The sequence below is a fragment of the Zosterops lateralis genome, assembly GCF_965231275.1.
Source record: "Zosterops lateralis genome assembly, chromosome: 19".
Taxonomy (NCBI): Eukaryota; Metazoa; Chordata; class Aves; order Passeriformes; family Zosteropidae; genus Zosterops; species Zosterops lateralis.
The window spans coordinates 1,516,281-1,531,270 of record NC_139779.1 but is presented as its reverse complement, the minus strand read 5'-3'; the positions used below and the strand labels follow the sequence as shown (position 1 = coordinate 1,531,270).

At 45.8% G+C, this 14,990-nt stretch overlaps 1 protein-coding gene across 1 annotated transcript in view; it reads right to left on the bottom strand.

The window, feature by feature from the left end:
- ACACA (acetyl-CoA carboxylase alpha) overlaps positions 1-14,990 on the bottom strand; it is a 103,141-nt gene that overhangs the window by 36,506 nt on the left and 51,645 nt on the right. Inside the window, exons 34-39 of the mRNA XM_083875298.1 lie at positions 13,871-13,912; positions 13,324-13,539; positions 12,121-12,276; positions 9,861-10,064; positions 7,450-7,605; positions 6,116-6,262 (exon numbers count right to left, since the gene is read on the bottom strand). Coding sequence (XP_083731424.1) covers positions 6,116-6,262; positions 7,450-7,605; positions 9,861-10,064; positions 12,121-12,276; positions 13,324-13,539; positions 13,871-13,912 — 921 coding nt within the window. The remainder of the gene's footprint in view (positions 1-6,115; positions 6,263-7,449; positions 7,606-9,860; positions 10,065-12,120; positions 12,277-13,323; positions 13,540-13,870; positions 13,913-14,990) is intronic.

Genomic DNA, 14,990 nt, shown 5'->3' with positions numbered 1-14,990 from the left:
AGCAATCCAAAAATATTACACAGCCAAGCTACTGGCAGAGCTTTCCTTACACCTCCCCTTCTCCAAGAGCTGAGATTGCAAGTTAACAGAGTGTTTCAGTTCACCTTCTCCTTGGATTCCTCCACTCCTCCTCTGACAAGCCAAAAGGGAATCATCTGTTTGCCTCTGAATATTTGCAGAGTTACAGTTCCACCTCAGCATCCAGCTGCAGGGTTTGGAACAGAGAGATGCTGCTGCAGCTTCAAAGAAAGGAGAAAAAAATCCCTAAAAGTTGTTTTTCCTTACAGCCACACTGACCACACTGAGGGACCACTGATGGAACAGGGAGTCCCCAGGGCTGGTCCCACAGTCCATCCCACCCATCAGGATGTAAGAGATTTTCCTCACTTTCAGCACCCTGATGATTTTTGACAGCACAGGAAACAGGCCAATTTAAGGCATTTCTCATTCAGAAAATTCAAATTGTAACAGAAGTGTTGGAATAGTTTCCTAAGCCAGGATGGTGTGTCCTCTACACCAGTAAAATCCCTTTTGCCAGTGCTCACCAGAAGAACAGAAAAAAATCCAGCCAGGGCACAAATTCCTGAAAACAGTTGACAATTGAGAAATATGGAGCAACTCTATATAGTTCAGGAAAAGAAAAATTAAAAGTGCACCACCATTAACTTGGGTGTCTTTTGGCTCCCCAATTGACTGCATGTTTTGTGCCATTTATCCAGTCATAAAAGCCACGGGGATCTGCACAACTAAGGATTTTTTTTTTTTTTGCTACGAATTTGCTAGATTCTGTTGAGATTTATGGGCAGTGGAGAATGGCTTTTTACTCTAGAAAAAAAAAGGAATAATGAGATTTTTAAGTTAACGGCAGCACTCCAAAAACTGGAGAGTTCCCAGGTTAATTAACCAGGCTGAGCTAATCACCTAAGAGCACTGGCAGGCAATAGTAGGTGATGGTGAGCAGCCCTGGCTTTGGAACAAGGCTCTTTTGAAGAGGCAGCACAGTTTGGAAGCACTGCTCCTGCCACGGCTCCATTCCCAGCACACCCAGGAGTGAAGAAGAGGCGGAGGAAATAAAAAAAATAAAAAAAAATAAAAGCAGGAACCGTCTTATTTAACTGTTTTTATGTTGGCAAAATGATTTGTGCCACGGTATTTCCATAAGAAGTGGGACCATTATTCTCCTGTAGGAACACATTTGGTTTGAAAAGTATCAGTGGGCAGCACGTGAAAATCAAAGGGGATGAATTATTCACAAGCCACGATCAGAAGTGATCATTATTTCTGATGCTCCAAACTGTGATTAGGATTCAGCGCTCAGCTGTCATTTGCTCCCTGAACAACCCCGGCCTCGCGGAATTGCGCGACACACGGAGATGACACCCAAGTTTCAGATGTATAATTTTACACACACCTTCTCCCTCTCCATCTTGGCCTTAATGGAAGCATTAAGAGCCAGTAAAAGGGGCGCGCTAACGAACGGCGCTTCCCCGGCGCTCGTAAACGCTGCTCGTTTGACACCCAGTGTCAACACTAATCATGGCCTAAAATTAACACCAAAATTGACTTCAACATTAATTGCACTATCGATGGGAACAGTAATACACACACTGATGCAGTTCCAAATTGACTGCCGGTGGCAGCCGGAGCTGTTGACAACAGGCACCGAGGGGAACGGGGAAGGAGCTGATCCCAGGCTCCCCCCAGGAAGCTCCAAGGGGAGCCAAAGCCAGGGGAGAGAGGGAGCTTTCCAGGCTCTTTCTGGCAGGTTCTGTCATTCCTGGAGGAGCTTTCCAGGCTCTTTCTGGCAGGTTCTGTCATTCCTGGAGAAGCACAGAATATCCTGAGCTGGAAGGGATCATCCAATCCAACTCCTGGCCCTGCACAGACACCCTGACAATCCCACCCTGTCCCTGAGAGCGTTGTCCAAACACTCCTGGAGCTCTGGGGGCCTTGACCATTCCCTGGGGAGCTTGTTCAGTGCTCCACCACCCTCTGGGAGAAGAATCTTTTCCTGATATCCAATATAAACCTTCCCCTGGCCCAGCTCCAGCTGTTCCCTCAGGTCCTGTCACTGGGCACCAAACAGAGGAGATGAGAGCTGGTTTGTTCTTCTTCCCTCACACCAGGACAGTGCTGAGCCTTGGGACTGGAGGCCAGGTTTCATTTTATCTATTAACATCCGAATTTGAAAACCTGAATTTGGGTATTTACTTGGTGCAGATGCAGCAAATTTGGCATTTCATAATTTGAATCTGTTTCCTGGAAGTTCAGATCTAGAAGAGCACTCACACCCTGCAGAGCTCTCCAACTTTAATCTGGAGCACGAAGCAGCTCCCAGGAAAAGGGCAGAGTGTGCACGTGGCTTGCCAGAGGCATTCCAGCTCCGTGCCTTGGCAAGGGTGGAGTGCCAAAAGCCAGGATTCCTGCCTGGCTCTGGGAAAGGTGTCCCTCAGCAATCCAAGCGTGGTGGTGACAGCCCAGCCAAGGATGCTGGCACCAGCTGATGGGAGGGAACAGCTCCAGGGTGAGAACAAGGTGAGAGGTGTCACAGAATCCCAAAGCCATCCAGGTTGGAAAAGATCTCCAAGATCATGGAGTCCAATCTCTGACCCATCCCCACCTTGTCACCCAGATCAGAGTGCCACATCCAGTCCTCCCTTGGACATCTCCAGGGATGGGGACTCCAGCACCTCCCTGAGCAGCCCCTTCCACCCTTTCCATGGAGAAATTCCTCCTGAACTTACAGATGGGTAAAGATACATTACAGAGAGCAACAGACAGCCCTTTCCTGTGGGCAAAAACATTCCTGTCCACAGCCTCCATATGATCCACATTCACCTGTTCAAACATCTGTATGAAAATATAATAAAATGAATTAAACTGTGCCTCTTCCATCTGCATTCCTGGAAGGTTTGGATTTGGAGATTTTAAAACCCTCCAAGAAAGCTGCAGCTCTCGCTGCTGTTTTAATTCCCCGTGCCTGCCATAAAATGTAGGAACAGGGGGTGACAAAGCAGAACATGCAGCTCAACGATTAAGCTGTGCTTGTATAAAATGCATTAGCTACACCTTTCTGCCTCTGGCAGTGCAGAGCAGCATTCCAGGAGCTCCTCTGCCATCCTGAATTCCCCCTGGCCAAACCTTCCCCAGCTACCCCAGGAAAAGGTGCTGCAGAGCCAAAGCTCCAGCAGACAGAGGTGATTGTGGATTATTTCTGATCCTTGTGTGACTGAGGAGGAAAAACTGTGACATCTAGTGCCAGTGGGGAAAAATGACACACTCTGCACGGGCACTGGGATGAAGGGGGATGTGGGGTGTTGCTGCAGGCCCTCCTTACATCACTTTCTCCTTGTCCTTGAAGATTAGTTGGGTCTTATCAGCAGCTGGAGCTTTCCTGGTGCCAGAGGATCAGGGGAAATTGTAGTCAAAATACATAAAGTGCTATAGAAAAGCATCCCAATGCCCGGCTCAGGGCTGACAAGGAATATATTGAGTTCTGCAAGGGGCTGAGGGAATTACCTTTTCACACTGAGATTTCTGCTAATATGCTAATCTTGGGAACAAAGCCCTGGGCTTTGAAGGGGGGTGTCACTGTGCTCCAGGTCTTGTCTCCAGCACGGTGATTTAAACAGTGCTGGATACACTCCTGAACTGCCCTGTGCTCACCCAATTCCTCACTCTTTCAGAGATTTCCCCATCCTGGCACAGCCCACAGCAGGGGTGGAACAGGATGAGGTTTTAAGGTCCTTCCAACCCAAACCAGTCTGGGATTCTGTGACAAAGTGGTAAAAGATGGTCAGAGGCTGGGAAAAGGTGTGTTAGTGATGGTGCTGTGCCCCAAGGGCAGGGCAGGGCCAGCAGCACCAGAGCAGCCTGGGAATAAAGAGCAACTTGTATTTTCACACTCCATTAATTCCTTGGCCTCTTTGTTGAGACCACAGCAAAGAGATAATTACTGCAGTGGCCTGGTGGGCGAGGGGAGTGGTCCTGAGCTACACAGACAAAAACCTCTCTTGGTTTTGGATTGGGGAAAGTCCGGAGACATCAAGATTTTCCTGAAAATACAGATTAATTTTTTTTTTCCCCAAAATGCTGCTTGCAAACTCTGTAAGGACAGGGAGAACCCCAGCTTAGAGCTCCTGCCCCATGTCAGAGCAGGGATTGCAGCCCTGGCTGAACACTCTGCTCACAAATCTCCTGGATTTTCTGTTGGCTTCTCAATCCCTCCCATCAGCTCAAACACTCAGGGCACTCAGCTCAGCTGAATGCTGTAAGAGCAGGAGTGTCCTGACCCCTTTTCACAGGGAGGAAATGTAACTGTCAGGAAGGCCAAGCCCTGGCTCTGAGACACCAATCCCCCAGTGCTGGGGCTCCCACTGGAGTGTGGGAATGGCTCTGAGCCTCTGATCCAAAACAAGGAGCAGAAAAACCTAAATGCACCCAACAATAACGACAACATTTACCACAGACAGCAATTCCCACCAGGAATCTCTTTACTAAAAAAACACCGTGGACAATCTCTCTGAATTCAGAGAATCAGCACCTTTTGCTGGCAAGAAAGAAAAATAATGATAAAAATCCCACATTTATCTGAGAAGTTCTTATTTCACCTGTCCTATTTCAGCTCACTGGAATCAGCTCTGGATCTCTGTGGAGTTGGAGGAACTCAAAGCCCATCCAGTGCCACCCCTGCCATGGGCAGGGACACCTCAGGTTGCTCCAAGCCCCATCCAGCCTGACCCTGGACAATTCCAAGGATGAAAAACCCACAAATTCTACAACCCCTCTGGGCAAAAAGATTTTTCTAGATCACATCAGCTCAGATTAATTTACATACCAACACTCCACACACCCCAACAGCCAAGTAATTTCTTTATAGACTGAGTCTACCAAGGGTTAAAAAAAATCCCCTAATTTTTTTTTCCTTCTTTTTTTTTTTTTTTGGTGGTCTTTGGGTACAGAATCTCTTATAATAAGACTATTTGTATTCATACTGGCAGAGTAAACACTGCATGTTCATGCCCAGGCAGCTCTGTGCTTGTAATTTCAGCAAGAACAGAGCGACGTCCCTGAGGGACTTTGCTGTTTCCCCAACCACCATCCACTCAAAACGCTGAATGAGAACAGGGAAAGAGAGAAAGATGATGGCACAAGGCTCCCCAGCAGCCTCAGCATGCGCTGGGAATGCAGGGAATAGCTTTAATTAGACCAGTTCAAACATTTCTCCCCAAGTCCGGCAGAAGAGAAGGAAGCAGAGACCCCACAGTCACCATTGGGGGCAGTTTGTAAAAATCCTACTCCAAACCTGGTGAGAAAAACTCCTGTTTTCTTGCATCACTACCCTGATGGTTTTGAACAGAGCCTTAAGCTGCATATTTAGGAAAATACGGTTCAACAAGAAGAAAAAATGAATTATATCATCACTTAGAACTGTACAAATCTAAATTACTTTGGAACATTCACTTAACTAATTCCCACAAAAATAACCACATCTCCTCTTTACTCTGCAGTCATTCCAAAGCTGCAATTTTTCCCTTTTTAATGGGAAGACACCCCAGTAAAACCCCACTGTGACAGCAAAACCTCCTCCTGCTCCAGCTCCAGGAGCATCAGCTCGTTGTAACTCTTGAGTAAATCCTGCTCTAGAGGAGGAGGTTCCACACACTTTAATACAAACTGTGTGGGGAGGATGGAAATGGAAGCATAAAACAGATTTTTTTGTGGTTTGGGTTTTTTTTTTTTTTTTAGCAAATGGAAATATTTCTCTTTTGTCTTGTAAAGCACATTTTTGCTCAAATACAAACCCCAGTTACCTGGAACAGCTGAACGAGCATTTTTTAATTACAAAGGAAGCCCAGAACAGGAACAGGTTTGAAATGGAATCATCACTTACTATGGAAGTTAAAACACCCATTGTAGGGGAGGTATTAATTTTTAATGAAACAAAAAAAAAAAATCTCATTTTCAAGAGTGAGATTCCATCTGTAAAAGGCCAAAAGAACAGATTTTTGTGCCCAGCTGGTAAATTCTCATCACAACTGTCAAACCCAGCCCAAAAGCACAGAATTTTTTGAGGTAGGGAGGGAGAAGAAGCACAAAAGGAAGGAGAACTTGCCTCGTTTCCTCCTGGCAGCCTGTTCATGTGCACCAGCTGGCCCTGGTCGTCCAGCACCAGCTCTGTGTAGGTCAGGATGTCCGAGGGCAGCGGCGCCGGCGGCAGCAACGCGTGCTCGTTCATGGAATTCCACAGCTTGATCAGAGACTGGGGTGGGGAGAGAAACTCTCGTCAACAACGTCACCTTCTGACATGTTTTTATGTTTATATTCAATAGAACTTATGAAATAAAATATTATTATATTATTATATTATAGGAACGCGTGGTCATTCATGGAATTCCACAGCTTGATCAGAGACTGGGGTGGGGAGAGAAACTCTAGTCAACAATGTCACCTTCTGGCATGTTTTTATGTTTATAGTCAATAGAAATTATAAATTAATATATAAAGATCAATATATTATATATTATTTATATTTATAAAAATAGTTATTATATAAAATTTATATATTTATATAAATTAATAAACATTAATATATTATATATCATTTTATATAATATATAAATATTATATATTATATTTTATATGTGAGTTAATATAGAGATATTAAGATAACATATTGTTGTTATATAAAATATTTAAAATTATATTAAATAATATCTAAATTAATACATTATATATTATTTATATATAATATATACATTTACATATCTATATATAGATTAATATATAAAGATTAATTTTATATGATATATAAATATTAAAATTATCTATATATAAAATTAATATAGAGAGATTACTATATTATATATTTTCTATATAGTATTTTTAAATTATATATTATAAATAAAAATAATATATGAAGATTAATATATTATATATTGTTTATATATATATATATATATATAATTATATATATTACTATAGGTATCTCTCTATATTCAATCCACCTCAGTGTCGTATTCCCGCATTTGAGAATTTGGGATTATTCCCAACAGGACACCCCAAAATATCCCTTCTCCCAGTGTCTATTCCTCCTGGACAGTATTCCAGGAATATCACCTGCTTTGGGATTTGAATCATAAAATAATTTCCCCCCAAAGTGAAATTTGAAGGAGGTGGTTCAGGACAGGACCCAACAAAGCAGAAACACCATCCAGGAAGGGCAGATGACAAGGTGGGAAATCAAACCAAAAAAAAAACCAGCAACAAGAAAGGGGAGATGGTTTATGTTTGACTCATTAATGGAACTCCAGCAGCTCTAGTTTATCCTGATTTCATCCAAAACAGATTCAATCCACAGATAATAACCCCTGGGGACTGGCAGCCACTCCAGGCCTCTGACAAGCAGCATAGCAAAGAGAAGAACAACAAGAAGACCCAAACACTCACCTGCCTGAACATCTCAGGAATGTCATAGACATACGATGTCCCCAAAGTCTGTGCCTGGAACCTCTTGGACTGCAGCAGGTCTTTGGTCACGTAGGGAGTGTTGATCAGCATCCCGTGGAGTGGTCCCTGCTTATCTCCATACGCCTGGAACATGATCTGCAGGACAAACCACGGCCAAGCCCTGCTTAATCCACGGGTTCTGCACACTGAGCTCTTCCCAAAAATCCCCAGGCTGGTTGTCCCTGTCCCTGTTCCTGCTGGCACAGCCAGGCACCCCATGCTCAACCCCATATTGCTGCCCTTTGGAGACACCTCAACACTGACCCCAGCAGAGCATAGAGCACCATCCCCAGCACAAACCCAGCCCTGAGAGGAGCTCCCCGTGGCCAGTAACTCCCCTGACACCGTGTCTGAGGGGATGGATGGATGGATGGGGAGACTGGGAGCAGCCAGGAGAAGAACCCCTTGATTTATGGGGCGGCATCCACCAGCCGGGTCAGGACTTGCATATGTCACCGGGCTTGAAGTTTTGATATTGTAAGTTTAAAAGATTTTCCCAGGGTAGCAACATGAATTATCAACTGCCGTGCTTCACAGCACTAAATATTCCAGGCAGGCAGGGTTTGGAAGGGGAGATTTTCAATGGAGAAGTAGGAGGAAATAAAAATGGGATAAAAACAGCTCAAATGCTGTTTTAACAGGGACACACCTGGCCCTGGGAGGAGGGACATGACTGGGATGTTCAACAGAATTTATCTCATGGAAGAATTACACAAAATTCAGTAAAGCCTATTTTGGTTTTTTTTTTTTATTTTGTGCCCCTTCAGTCTGCACAAACAATTATTTGTGAGGCAGCTTCTTTAATGGGAGAAGCATTTGTTCAGGGTAATGAGTGTTTGTGACAATGCCAGTCTTGGGATCTGTCGGGATCTGCACTTGGAAATTCTCCTTCCATCTCTGGAGAAGTCTGTGCTGAGCATCACCACTTATCACTACTGAGAAACAAGAGATCAGGGTCATTCTCTCGCCATGAAGCCATCTTCCCCATTTTTCAGAAAGTCAGGAAAATACCCAGCACATCAGTAATATTTGAATTTTTTTTTTAAGATTTCTCTAAGTTTAAAAGAATCCCTTGAAAACACAGGGAAAAACCCACAGATCTGAACCCACCCTATAAACCTCTGCCATGAGGGGGAAGTTTCCTAAAAAATCAGGATATTTTTTTACTAAAATCTGGTTTAATATTTTGGAAAACAAATCAAATTTAACACTGGAAAACACATCCACATGAGCCCATTCCCCTTTAAATAATGAAGCTCAATTCAGTTCAGAGTTCACTTGTGACCTTCACAAGTGACTGACCCAACTCAAGGGTTAAGCTGAGCTGCTGGAGATTATTAAAATGTTCTTTTCTTTCCTCATCTCCCCTCAAAGGCAGGAATGAGGTAAAACACACTGACACTATCTGCTCTGGGATCTCAGAGCTGGATGGACTCCACGGCCAGCAGCTCGCTGGAAAAAAAAAATTAAATGGAAAAAAAGGGGGAGAAAGGTGACTCAGCACTTTGTGCTCCACATTCACAGTGCCCAAGTGATTTATTCTGCTGCTTCTCCTGCCTGGCAGAGAGATGATTACAGAGGGAGATGTAAACATTTCTCTATTTAAATATTTTCCATGCATCCCATGCTCCATGGGTTTTAGCATATGTAGGTATTGCAGTTAACCACACTGTTCCTGCACCATGGAAAACAGAAATATCACAACAGCCACAACCATCACAAAAGAGCCCATTACACTTCACAAAAATTATATAAAAGCACTTTCCATAATTTTACATCATCCTAGCCAGGTCATTCCTTATATCTTTAGAATTTAAAGGACCCAATCCTCTCAAACTACTTTGTGTAATCACCACCTCAGAAGATGTAGGACGAGGAAGAAGGAGATTAACTCAAAGCACCACCCTAATTCCTCCATTTTGCCCCCCACTTACCTCTATTCTATGAACCCCAAAACTACTAAATTTTTCATCTCGTGCTGTGCTAAACTACTGTTTTCACACCTTGGTGGTTTGTATTCCTCTCTCAGTGTTGGAAGCCTCTCCCATGGACTAAAATCAAACCCAGTGTCTTCCTGGGCTCTGTGTCAAGGTCTCCAAACACCCTGAACCAGCTCCACAACCCCTGTCCAGGGCTCAAACTCCCTTCCTTGGGTCCCAGATTATCCAAGGGGATGTCCTGGACTCCAACAGCCTTCATGGGACTGATTTAATGACCCAATAAAGGACTTGCTTTTACAACTACCCATCTTCTAGTCTTCAACAAAGACGCCCAAACCTCTCAGCTCCATCAGGTACAACACATCCCCTTCCCAACCCTCCCAACCAACCCACGGCTCCATAGGGACCTACCTGCCCCGTCCTGGAGTCTGTCACCTCCTTGTAGAGGCTGATGTCCAGGTAATATCCCGACTCGTTGGTGAGGAAGAGGCGGATGGGGATGGCCTTCCCCGTGGGCGTCAGGCGGATGTTGATCTTCAGCTCGGCCTGCAGCACGCGCAGCTTCCAGAGGCGGCTCCCGTAGCGCATCACCATGGAGCGCACCGACTCCTCGATCTGCAGGGGAAAGGCTGCCTTCAGCAGGCACTGGGCAACTTGGGGGAGCAGCAGTGTGCCAGGGGTGCAGTGACATGGCTTTAAGGTCTCTGCCAAACCAGAACATTCTGGGATTTTTTCTGGATCCACCACTGCTCAGTGTCTGGACCCGTCACTGCTCTGTGTCTGTCCCCATCCCGCTGCTCCCCGACTTGCACGGGGAAAAGGTTCCCTCAGCAGGCACCAGGCAGCCTGGGGGAGGTGGCCCTGCCCGTGCCAGGGGTGCAGTGACATGGCTTTAAGGTCCCTGCCAAACCAGATTGTTCTGGGATTTTTTCTGGACCCGTCAGTGCTCTGTGTCTGGACCCGTCACTGCTCTGTGTCTGTCTCCATCCCGCTGCTCCTCAATCTGCACGGGATAAAGGCTCCCTCAGCAGGCACTGGGTAGCCTGGGGGAGGTGGCCCTGCCTGTGCCAGGGGTGCAGTGAGGTGGCTTTAAGGTCTCTGCCAAACCAGAACATCCTGGGATTCTTTCTGGATCTGTCACTGCTCTGTGCCTGCCCCATCCCGCTGCTCCAAGGCAACGAGGAAGCACCACACATCAGCACACGCCCAGTGCAGTTACAGGACTTTGGTGACCTGTCCCTCCTCATCCTAAGCCATGAGACAGGCAGGATCTCCACACCTGGGGACTACTGATGCACTAGGACAGTGCTGGATCCACATCCCTGTTTCCTCATGGCACATGGAACCACAGAATCATTAAGTTGGAAAGGACTTTGATGATCATTAAGTCCAACCAAAACCCCACCCCAGCACTGGGACCCCCCTTCCTCCCCTCCACAGGCATCACCCCCACCTGGGAACCACAGAATGCAGGGAAACCAAACCCTTGGCAAGCAGCTCTGTAGCCCTTGTGTGCACAATAATCACATTTCACTGCCTGCACGGAGCTTTAAATCAACAAAGCAATTACCACTTGGAGCTGGGCCTTCTGCTCTTCTATTAAACTTTATAAAATACCACTGTGGGCAAAATGCATATTAAAAGAAGGCAATTTATAGGTTGGGCTAAGCATTTTTCCCCTCCCCAAAAAAAAGTCTCCTTTGCACAGCAGCTCAAAGAGAAGTCATGGTTTGTATCTGAGGGCAGCCCAACTTCCAGGGATGAATATTCCAGCTTCTTGTGAACTTCCTGGGAACCAACAGCTCTGGACACGCCAGGAAAGGTTCATTCATAAAAGGGATTTAAGCCACCAATTTTTAATCATGATTTAAAAGTCAGCAAGCAAGAGAGAGTTCTTTTGATACCCAATTCATCTTTTTAAACTTTCAGCTGTTCTCCTCAGGAAAGGTCAGCTCTCATCTTTGGGTGCCCATGAACTGAATGCTGATTTCCAGCTAAATTCAGCCTGGACTTGGGACTTGCTTTGTGGTGATTCTGCTAACCACAAACATCCTTTATGCCTGAACACTTTCATTTCTGCATCTACAAATCTCAGTGTTCATTTATTTATAACGTTCATCTCTGTGGTTTTGTATCAGAGACTGAAAATGAGGCACTTTTGTGTCTGAATTTACAGATTCTTTTTAAGCTCCTGATTTATCTCATGTTTTATTTGGATGGAATTTGAACTTTTGTAACAAACAGAAGAGCGCTTACATCTGCTTCCTTATTAAAACTGTTTACCTCAAACACACAATGAAAAAATAGGTTTAGCTTCAAACACAAAGCTGATTTCTAACAGTTGTCCCTCAGTTTACACAGAGGAGCTGAGCTGCACAACAAAATGGGATTTAAACTGCCAGAGGGCAGGGTTGGATGGGATACTGGGAAGAAATTCCTGACTGTGAGGGTGGGGAGGCTCTGGCAAAGGCTGCCCTTTCCCTGGAAGTGTCCAAGGCCAGGTTGGATGAGGCTTGGAGCACCCTGAGCTAGTGGAAGGTGTCAAGGATGGAACAAGATGACCTTTAAGGTCAGTTCCACCCCAAACCATTCCATGAACAAAAAACTATTTAGTTCTGGCAAGTGAAGCTTTGGAAAGACAAGCACCCCCGGGCTGGGCAGGAGCTCCCACCTTGGAGGGGTCCATGATGACGGTGGGCACGAAGTTGAGGAAGATGTGGTTGCAGTCCGTGCGCACGTTGGTGTTGTTGAAGGCCACCTCCAGCTCGTCCATGGCCTCCAGCAGCAAACGCTCACCCTCGTTCTGCAGGTACTCAAAGGAGGCTTCCTGCCGGAGATCGACAACAAATCATTGATTTTTTCATCCACAAATCACTGCTAGAGAGTGCGAGGTTTGGAAAAGTGTAGAGGGATGTTGCGGTGTAGGATGTGCACACAGTATTTATCCCATCCCCATCCCCATGAGCTGTTGGAACCAGGTGGGGCAGTGTTTTCCCAGGCCCCTCCTTTGGGCTCTTCTGCTCATGGCCCATCAATGCCTTGCCCAGGACTCACAGGGAACTCCCTCCAGGAGCTCTCTCTGTTTAATGGGCCATCAAGGAGCCACTGCACGACTCCTCATCCCATTGGGAGATGCTCCCAATGCCCAGGGGGAGGAGCCAAGCATTCCCACCTGGAGAGAATCTGGGATTTGGGACAGGACAAGCAGCCCTGAGCCACTGGATTCCCAGAGGAGCAGAGCTCCCAGACCTTTCTGTGGGATCACTGCTTCAGGAAGAGCCCCTCACCTGGACTGCTCCCACCACCCTGCTCAGGCTGTGTTCTGACTCTGTCACTGCTCCTTTGTGTTATTGCATTTTTTTTTTTCCTTTTTTCTTATTAAATTTTATTTCTGACTTGGGGCCTCTCACTCGTTTTGCTTTCAAACCACGACAGATATGATGGGGAGAACAGAACCCATGGATGCTGCTGAATGGAGCAGATCCACTCCCATCACAGTGCTCCCTGTGCCTGGATCCCACACCTGCCTGCCTTGTGCCCTCCTTTAGCTCAGAATAAACCTGAAACCAGACAGGGCAAGCCACTGTTGCCTCAAGACCTAAGGCAACAGATTTAAGTTCAAGATTTAAGTTCAACATATTTAAGTTCAACAGATTCAAAAGATCTAAGGATTTATGACTCTTCTCTTGGACACTTGAAAAACCTCCCTGGAGCACAGGAATAGCAGGATTTCTGGGATGGTTCTGCAGAGCAGCACGAGCAAGGAGAGGGCACAACTCCCAGCCCTCCATCCAGGGGATGGTCAGTTTGGGATCCTGCAGGTCCCAAGGACAACCCTGGCTTTCCCTCACCCTTTGGAAAGGGCCAAACTCACCTTGGTCACCAGGTCCGAGTGCCTGATGATGGCCCTGACGAAGAACCTGTAGTCTGTGACCTCAGTGCCCACCTCCACCTTGGCTGCCCCCAGGTAAAGGTGCATTTTGTGGTTGGCACAGGGGATGGCCGTCAGGTCGAAGTTCCTCATGCGGTTCAGCTCCAGCTGGAAGGCCAGGGCTGGCTCCAGGTGCCTGTAAATCCTGTCCTCCTCGAACTGCAGGGGCCAAGGGCACAGGGAAAAAGTGCATTGAAAAGGTGAAATATCAGGGCAAAAAGCCCACAACACCCCTTATGAAATTTTACATTTAATTCAAACTCTAAAACTCCAAACAAACCCAACCCAAACTTCTTTATCTGGCACTGGGAGCTGTGAAATGGTTGAAGAGCTGAGAACATAATGCAAATTGCAAGTTCTCAAGCTCAACCCCCTCAAAAAAACCCTCATTTCCACAGAAACCAGAAGGTTTTGTCCTGATTCTGAGTCGTGAAACACTAAATAAACCCAACCAACACTTGGAGAAAAGTATTAAGAACATCCAACTCACCTTATCCCGGGCACGGAACGTGAAGAACTTTGGGAATTCCCTCTGTTTGAAAATAAAAACAAGAGTGTTAGTCCTCCCAAAGCAAGCAGTGATGTCCCCAGAGGGCTCTCAGGCCACTCCTGGGGCAGCACCACAGCACAGGAGGTGACACAGGATGTTCCCAACATCACAAAGGTGGTGGGAAATCAAGTCACCTTCAAGACAGCAGAGGTGGCTTAAACCTGCCCTCAACTAATGCAGAAGAGGCTACTTGATTGGCTTTAGATTATTATTGTCAGTTAGTAAGAGATAACAACTCAGAAATGTCCAGAGCAGCAGCGGGAAACTTTTCCTAGTTCTGATTAAAATTCCTGTGGAAATGTCTGGAGTGATATGAACACTCTGCTGTGGATATGCAGATGCACACAGAACAATGATCTTACCCTACAGCTCTCTTCATACCATTACTGCCAGAAATACTCTCTTCATACCATTACTGCCAGAAATACTCCCTTCCCAAGGAAAACTGGGAGTTGTAATAAAATAACTTTATTATCCTGTATGGAACAGCAAAAAAATTCCAAAAATCCCCCATATACCACTCAGTTTCTTAAAACCCTGGCAGAGCATTGGGATCTTTTTTAAATATTGTACAAATCTTAGATGAAGGGGGATAGCCTAGACAGCATCCAGTTCCATCCAGGCAAATCCATCCTCTCCTCTGGAATTTTCACTGGACAGAGCTTTGGCACCACACGAGCACACTGCTGCCTGTGCTGAAGGTGACCTGAAGGGACACACACAACTTTGCCAGAACTGTCTTACTAAGCAAAAAAAAAAACCAAAACCCAGGGAATCTGACCTGGAGTCACTGAATTTCTGGCTCACATTCCATTATCCATGGAAGATGAACAACCCCAGCTGGAGGGAATGTGACAACCTGTGATGCTGTGCAAACCAGCACTGAGCAGCAGAGATTTTTAAGGCTAAAAGGACTGTTCTAGTCAAGTCATCTTCCTTCCCTCCTAGGTAAAACAGCCCCCAAACCTCACCTGATGACTCTCAGTTGAGCAAAACAACTTGTGTTTGCCTGGAAACCCTTCCAAAATAAGCAGTGGTACAAGGAGTGCTGCCTAAAAAT